Raw genomic sequence first — 8,208 nt, forward strand, 5'->3', positions numbered from 1 at the left:
AACACTCTGTCTTAGTTAACTCTGTTGTACAAAGACCATGTGTAGGCAGTAGTTGTCCAGTTCAGCTATATTAAAATACTAAAAACATGGACGATAGTGTCTAGAGGTGCTAATAACATTAGACTGTATTTTCTGTCTTTATTGTATTCTTGACTAGTGTTTACTGTCTGTAACACAGCAGAGCGTAATGAAATCATTTCAATATTAAACAGTATAGATATATTATTGCAATCTCATGTCTTCTGTGTTTTGTTGGGATGTCACGTGTTTCATTCATATCAAGACAGCGTTTGGTATTAAATATTTATCATGATTATTCCATACAGTGCAAAAAGTGTCTGAGCTACAGGTCGTTTACAGTTTTATATCTCAGGCAGAATCAGATCAGGAAAGCACACGTATAAAAACTTCACATGCCTGAATCGAGAGACAGTGAACAGTAAAACAGAGTTATTAGACAGGACTTCACGGGATCTCGAGTCCATCTCCCGTGAAGTCCTGTTTTAGGGGTTTTATATCTTGGTGAGACGCAGCGTGTTGAGGCGGACCCCCAGGATGGTGGCTCCTGAAGCATACTGGATCTCTCTGAGGACCCCGTTCCACTTTTGCTCTGCCTCATCGAACCTGCAGAGGGAGACAGACTTTAGTCCTGAAACTCAGACACTCACTGAAAACTTCACTGTGCCTCTAAGAAGTGTCACATTTGTGTTGATCCTATGAAGATTTTAGGTAAGTCAACATGAAAGAACAAATCAGTCATTTTTCTGTCATCTGAATTTGTGACTTCACAATAAATGATTAAATAAAGTATTTATCAGCATGTGACAGAGGTGGACTTTATGGATGTGAGCCTTGATCATAGCAGCACTGTGGACTGAGGCGTGAATGGAGGTCTGATGTTTGACCCACCTCCAGATGTCGTTCATCTCTTTGGGAATGATGTCCTCGCTGTCCTCTAAAGGCATCATAGCAAATCCCCCCACAGCATACAGCGAGCCCACCAGAGACACCAGGTTCAGAGAGCTACGCTCCTGAAGGAAGGCTACACAGTCTGACCACCTGAGGATTGGAAACACACACACACACACACACACACACACACACACACACACACAGGTGGATACAGGTCGGTAAGGTGGGATGTAATTTAACTCTCAATGTAATCTTGTCACTGTGATTAATTTGTCAATGGAAGCTTGGTTTTATTGTTCAGATGCTTTCTCCTCCAGATCACAAGGTCATGTTTTTGTAAATCAGATGTAACATGTGGAGCTCATGAAAGTGTCCTTGTCACTATCAGAGGTTGCTTCCTCTTCTTACTCATTATGTGTTTCACAGATCAGCGATGATATGTCAGCAGAACCATAGAGACTGATTCAAGCAGACCAGAAGAGACCCAGGGAGTACCTGTCATTAGTCAGTGCATCAAAGTCTTCATTTACACATTTACAGTATCTTTAAATAACATTTTCCTAAACAATAATCTTTAAAAAATGAAGATTAAGTTTTGGTCATAAGTGATCTGAGTGTCTCTGGAAATCTCAGGATGAAACAAGTCATTTGAGCGAGATGATCAGGAAACGAAGCAGTCAGCTGATTGTTCGTAGCTTCTGTATTTCTCATTTCTTTATTTATTTTATTTACTTATTTATTTATTTAATATTTCATTTTATTTTATTTATTTACTTTTTTTTTCATTTATTATTTTAATGTTCCTAATTTATGCTTTTAACTTTTTCTAATTTTCCCGATGTGATGTCTTCCCCTCATTGTGATAACCTCTTTTAGTGTACTTTTATTTACTTTATTTATTTTTATTTATTTATTTATTTTCTTAATTTATCCTTGAAAAACCTCTTAAACAATGATGTATTGGTCTATTGTCTCACCACTTCATTCTGTGCAATTAACATTTATTCTTTTTAACCTCGCGTTATTATTATTATTATTATTATTATTATTATTATTATTATTATTATTGTTATTATTATTATTATTATTATTATTATTGTTATTTCAGACTACCAAAGCAACTTTAAAATGAAGTTATGACAGGTGTAAGCATAGGCAGGAGCCAGCTCTCACCTGTTGAACCAGCTTTTAGCAAGCAACTCACTTGTTGGTAGCGATGTCATAAACCTCTACAGAGTCCGTCAGCCCGCTGTCTGTGACTCCTCCTGCCACGTATATCCGGTCCTTATGAATTGTGGCTCCAAATAAAGAGCGTGCGATCTTCATGGGTGCAAGCTCCTTCCATTCAAACCTCAGAGCATCGTATGCACACACCTTCTTCAGACAGCTCCTTTAAACAAGAAAGACAAAGCATGTCTGGGATCTGTCTTTTTAATTACCAAAGTTCCACACTTTCCATATCTTGACCACTCATCATACTCACTTGTCATCTCCTTTTCCTCCAATCACATAAACAACATCATTGTGTGATACCGTTTGATGACCGTAGACTGGCCATGGGACCGGGTCTGATTCCCCCCATTTGAAAGATCTGTAATGGAGAAGTAACAGAGGAGGTCATTATTTCTCTGAGTTCTTCTTCCTCTCTTCAGATCTGATACCTGACGTGTACTCACTGTCTGTCGTAGACCAGAACAGAGTCCAGCGTGCGCTCCTGCTCCTTCAGCTCCTTCCCGCCAAACACAAAGATGGAGTTCTCGGCCTCGCCAAGACCGAACAGGAAGCGGGGAGAGGGGAGAGGAGGCATCCCCAGCCAATCAGCACTGACCGGGTCATACTGAGGTAACAGGAGGGAAACATGTGTGAGTGGCCTCCTCACACACACACACACACACACACACACACACACACACACACACACACACACACACACACACACACACACACACACACACAGACACACTCATACTGATACTTTCTAAACATCCAGTTTCCCCTCTTTATTCCATCTTACAGCATCATGATTCAGACTCATGATGACCCATTATTTGGACCCATAGACTGTATAAATAATGGACTTGTGTGACTTGTGGACTGTTTCGCTGAACTGCAGTTTTTAACACTTCCACATGGGCTTCATATTTTGACTCATTTTTAGACCGGAGGTTGCAGCTTGGTTCAAACAAGCGGCAACCTCCGGTCTAAAAATGAGTCCCATGTGGAAGTGCTAAAAACTGCAGTTCATCGAGGATTCGCTTGAGGCTGGCTGCAGAAACACAGGAAACCACATACACACCAATTCAAAGAGACGATCTTTACAGCAGAAATAAACATGTTTACAGCCTGGTTCAAAAAACGGCTTTGGTGTACGTAGCTCATTTCTCTATCAGCACACACTGTACGGGGTGAATTATTTCCTAACGGCTGTGAAGTATTATGACACTGAAGATCAATCAAAAATATGCTGGAGGAAACCGTTCTCATTGGTTGGTATTCTGTCCAGATGTAACAGTCCTCTTCCTGCTTGTCATAAGCTCACATTTAACCCTCCTATTATCCTTGGGGTCAATTTGACCCCATTCAATGTTTAACGCCTCTAAATTAATGACTAACATCATTTTTTTGGCTTCATATTTCATGAATTTTCCTAATTAAATGGGGACAACTTGGAAAACATAAAATTAAAATGTTGATATGTTCCAATTTCCTGCAAAAAATATTTTACGCATCGGTGTTCCATGGGGTGTTTTAGCTGTATAAGACATAAGAAATATCAACATTTTCCACACATTTGTTTTGGTTGTTTTGGATGATATTGAGCAGCCACCTTTCAATCAGCTGCCTTTAATTATTCCATTTTTTTTTATAACTTCTAGCATCCAAATGATCCTGGCAGATGAAAACATGCATCCCCAGCAGAGTGTGTATGAAAATAGAGATGAGCCACCCAGATGATTTTTGAACAGGCTGTTAACATGTTTACCTCTGCTGTGAAAAATGAGCATCGTAATAAGGGAATTCAATGGCTTCTGAAGCCAGCCTCAAGTGGACACTGGAGGAACTGCAGCTTTAGGCACCAGCTGTCACGCGGGAACACGGTAATGTAAGATGGAAGAAACAAATTACAAAGTGCTTCACATGGGCGGCAACATAAAACAAGCAGTTCTTAAAATCGCACAAGTCAAGATAAAGCAATACCACATATTTTAAGACATAAAAATCCCCTAAAAGAACTCTAAAGGAAAACAATCCTTTAAAATGTATTTCTTAAAACAGTTCAACTCAAATGAAATAAACTTCAGTGGTATCAGGAAAGGCTCTGTGATCAGAAGAGATTTAAAAGAGGTCACTGACCTGCTGACCCTCATCAATCCTACTTGTTTTATAAAGAAGTAACTCACATATTAACTCTATATTCTAAATTATGGAGTTCCTTTTGTCTTAGTTTGTCTGTTAAAGTATACTCAGTCTGTTGTTCTTTTGTTGTTTTTTGATCTTACTCTAAGTATTGTAATGTGTAATCTGTTTTAAAACAGAGTAAGAAAAGGTCGTTATTATCATTAAATGTTAATCCTTTCCTACCTGCAGGAAATAGGAGCACATTGGGTCCTCTTTGTTCTGCTCATCATAGAATAGTCCTCCTGCCACAAAGATCTGGTTCTCCTTGGTCACCAGGCTGGTGTGGTTCTTTGGGATCTGTGTGGAAATGGATGCTACAAAGCAGTCGTTGCCTGTTGGATCGTAGGCCACAGCGCCCGTTTCATTCACCATCAGAATCAAGTTCCTGACAAACATGCCGAACCTCAGGTTATCATTCAGGATGCCTGGGAGGAGACCTTCTTTTTCTTCCTCCTCTTTTTCCTCAGTCTCTCCATCTTTCTCTGCTCCATCCTCTGTTTTAGCCTTGCTTCTTTTAACCTCTGGAAGTTTCCCTGCGTGTGCATCTTTAACCATCTGGACTTTCTGCTGCAGCTCTGGGTTTGAAGAGAGGAATTTGTTTCTCTCGACTTTCTCCTTCAGGAAATCCTCACTGACCAAACGCAACCGCACACAATCAAGCAAACCTGGCAGCTCTTTCTCTCTGCTGTCAGCCTCCCGGGACACCCAATTCATCAGCGCTTCAAACACCGCCTCCTCTGTCTCAACATTCAGGTTGTCGTTTGTTAAAATTGCCGCAAGCTCGCTGGGGAGCAGCTGCAGAAAGTCCTCGTCTCTGGAGATGAGCTGGAAGCGCTCGCAGGCGTAGTTTCGTGCAGAGATGGCCAACCTGGGACAGTCCAGCATCAAACCCAGCCTGAAGACAGCCAGACAGTTGCTTAAGCTCAGGCGCTTTTGTAGGAAAGACACACACACAGTGAAAATTGAAGGGATCTGGTATATATTAGCCACGGCAAAGATGTCCTGAACGTTCTGCTCTGTTACGTTAATCTTAGAGGTGTACAGGTACTTCAGGATCAGCCCCATCACACCTGGTTCCACATCCTCCAAGGTGATTTCTCGTTTTTTGCTCTCGTCCAAATCAGACAGGAAGATGGAGCGAAAGTAGGAGCTGCAGGCGCACAGGACCAGCCGGTGGCAGGGAAACTCCTTGTCTTTGATCTTCAGCGTACAGTCGACCAGCTTGTCGTTCTCCAGCAGGTCATACAGGCCGTCCTGGAGCAGCGTCTGCTGGTACATCCTGGGTTCATCCATGGGACTTATGGGTAGAGCCATTGTTCCTTGAAGGAGCCTCAAGAGCCTTTCAGGGCCTCAAAACAACCAAAAGTTGTTCCTCTTTTGTAGCAGAGAAGTGGTTTCCAGCCTGGACAGAGGATTGAGGAGCACAGTCAGTCTGCTGTCAGTCCACACTGAACCCTGGGACGGCCCACCTCCTCAGCTGTCCTGACCCTTCAACCAAGCTCCAACTGGTGGGCTATTTATAGTGCTGGCGCTCAGTGTGGAGCTATGAGCTTCAGTCTGGAACATGAAACGTAATATCCACACTTAGATCCCAGTCCCACTCCCCAGGACCATCCACCTGACAGCTGACACAAGGCTTCATGGGACATAAGTCCAGCCTGAGTCATTGGGGGATGTGGAGGGGGTGATGTGTGAGGCTACCCCCTGTGGTGTTTCTGTGACTGAGTCATTGTGGAGACTGAGTCATTGTAGAGACTAAGTCACTCTGTCATTTTGCTATATTAATGCATTTACACTCAGCACAGCCCAGCTCAGAGGAGCACAGGTGAACGTGGTGGTGGTTTCCTCTGTGGTCTACGTGTATTTTCCAGAACCTCTTGCCCTTAGAGAGGGATAGGTAACATATTTTACACTGTGATCATCAGATGACTCTTTGGAAATGCCACATTGTTTAATTTGGCATGAGTTGATGTTTAGTATAGTTTAGTCCTTGTGTTTCATGCCTTGGTTCCTCCCCGTGTTTATTCTGTATTTGTTATCTTTTGTCTCCCTTGAATCTTTAGTGATCCATGTCTTTGATCTTATTTTCTGAGTCTAGTCTTGTGTTTCCTGTTTTATTGTGTAGTTCTGATCCCTGTGCTTCCTGTTCTATTTTGTAGTTCTGATCCCCGTGCTTCCTGTTCTATTTTGGAGTTCTGATCCCTGTGCTTCCTGTTCTATTTTGTAGTTCTGATCCCTGTGCTTCCTGTTCTATTTTGGAGTTCTGATCCCTGTGCTTCCTGTTCTATTTTGTAGTTCTGATCCCAGTGTTTCCTGTTTTATTTTGTAGTTCTGATCCCAGTGCTTCCTGTTCTATTTTGGAGTTCTGATCCCTGTGCTTCCTGTTCTATTTTGGAGTTCTGATCCCAGTGTTTCCTGTTTTATTTTGTAGCTCTGATCCCCGTGCTTCCTGTTTTATTTTGTAGTTCTGATCCCTGTGTCTCCAGTTTGGTTTTACTTCCTGTCCTTGTGTGTTTCCCTCCTCTTTGTTGAACCTGATTAGTCTCAGGTTCACACCTGTGTTAATCACTCTGTGTCCCCTGTCCTGTGTTCTCTGTGTTTCTCTGTTCCTGTGTTTTCTTATGGATTTATTTTTGGATATTTTAAGTAAGTTTTGTTTGTACCTTCTCTTGATTAAAACCGTTTATTTTAAATCTGCACTTGGGTCCTACTTCCACCATTTTTTCCACCGTGACACTTTTACTCATTTAAAGACCCAAACCATTAACAAAAAGTACATCTAAACCGCTCCAGATGTTTCCTGTTCTGTGTTCCTTGATTCAGCTCTCCTTATCAGAGCTTTACAGCTGACACAGTGTTCATGTTACTGACCAGTTTACTTTCAATTAGTTATTTCATACTATAAAAAGAGGGGATGTGATGTGATGATTGACAGCTCTGTTGACCAATGAGGCTCCTGCAGCGCGTGTGCTCTGGACTAGAGGAGGAACGATGAGAGGAAACGTAACAGACACTAACACAAGAGTCATTGAACGCATCATAACTGTGAGAACCTAAAAAAGAATTTGTGATGCTATGGACTGGACCCACCTGAGGACTGGACCCACCTGGGAACTGGACCCACCTGAGGATTTGAAACAGGTGTGACCTGTCAGCCTCAGATTGGACCATAACATCAGGCCTCAGACTGGACCCTAACATCAGGCCTCAGACTGGACCCTAACATCAGGCCTCAGACTGGACCCTAACATCAGGCCTCAGACTGGACCCTAACATCAGGCCCCAGACTGGACCCTAACATCAGGCCTCAGATTGGACCATAACATCAGGCCTCAGATTGGACCATAACATGAGGCCTCAGACTGGACCATAACATCAGGCCTCAGACTGGACCCTAACATCATGCCTCAGACTGGAGCCTAACATCAGGCCTCAGACTGGACCCTAACATCAGGCCTCAGACTGGACCATAACATCAGGCCTCAGACTGGACCCTAACATCAGGCCTCAAACTAGACCCTAACATCAGGCCTCAGACTGGACCCTAACATCAGGCCTCAGACTGGACCCTAACATCGGGCCTCAGACTGGACCCTAACATCAGGCCTCAGACTGGACCCTAACATCAGGCCTCAGACTGGACCCTAACATCAGGCCTCAGACTGGACCCTAACATGAGGCCTCAGACTGGACCCTAACATCAGGCCTCAGACTGGCCCATAACATCAGGCCTCAGACTTGACCCTAACATCAGGCCTCAGACTGGACCCTAACATCAGGCCTCAGACTGGACCCTAACATCATGCCTCAGACTGGAGCCTAACATCAGGCCTCAGACTGGACCATAACATCAGGCCTCAGACTAGACCATAACATCAGGCCTCAGACTGGACCCTA

The 8,208-nt window shown here is 43.1% G+C and overlaps 1 protein-coding gene across 1 annotated transcript; it reads right to left on the reverse strand.

Moving 5' to 3' along the window:
* Window positions 1–154: 154 nt before the first annotated feature.
* klhl40b (kelch-like family member 40b) lies at window positions 155–5,625 on the reverse strand. The gene is made up of 6 exons (XM_034706514.1): window positions 4,495–5,625; window positions 2,589–2,749; window positions 2,396–2,503; window positions 2,117–2,302; window positions 910–1,059; window positions 155–624 (listed from the first exon to the last, which is right to left on the reverse strand). Exons 1-6 carry the CDS (start codon window positions 5,623–5,625, stop codon window positions 513–515), a joined length of 1,848 nt encoding a protein of 615 aa, XP_034562405.1. The 3' UTR covers window positions 155–512.
* Between the last annotated feature and the right edge of the window lie 2,583 nt (window positions 5,626–8,208).

This window comes from Notolabrus celidotus, chromosome 17, assembly GCF_009762535.1.
Source record: "Notolabrus celidotus isolate fNotCel1 chromosome 17, fNotCel1.pri, whole genome shotgun sequence".
NCBI classification, from domain to species: domain Eukaryota; kingdom Metazoa; phylum Chordata; class Actinopteri; order Labriformes; family Labridae; genus Notolabrus; species Notolabrus celidotus.

Bases quoted from the DNA above. Each gene is read 5' to 3' on its own strand.
- klhl40b (XM_034706514.1), bottom strand. From the start codon at position 5,625: ATGGCTCTACCCATAAGTCCCATGGATGAACCCAGGATGTACCAGCAG. The intron at 2,504-2,588 runs GTGAGTACACGT...TCTCCATTACAG, and splicing joins GTTCTGGTCTACGACAGACA to ATCTTTCAAATGGGGGGAAT. The intron at 2,303-2,395 runs GTGAGTATGATG...TCTTGTTTAAAG, and splicing joins GGAGGAAAAGGAGATGACAA to GAGCTGTCTGAAGAAGGTGT.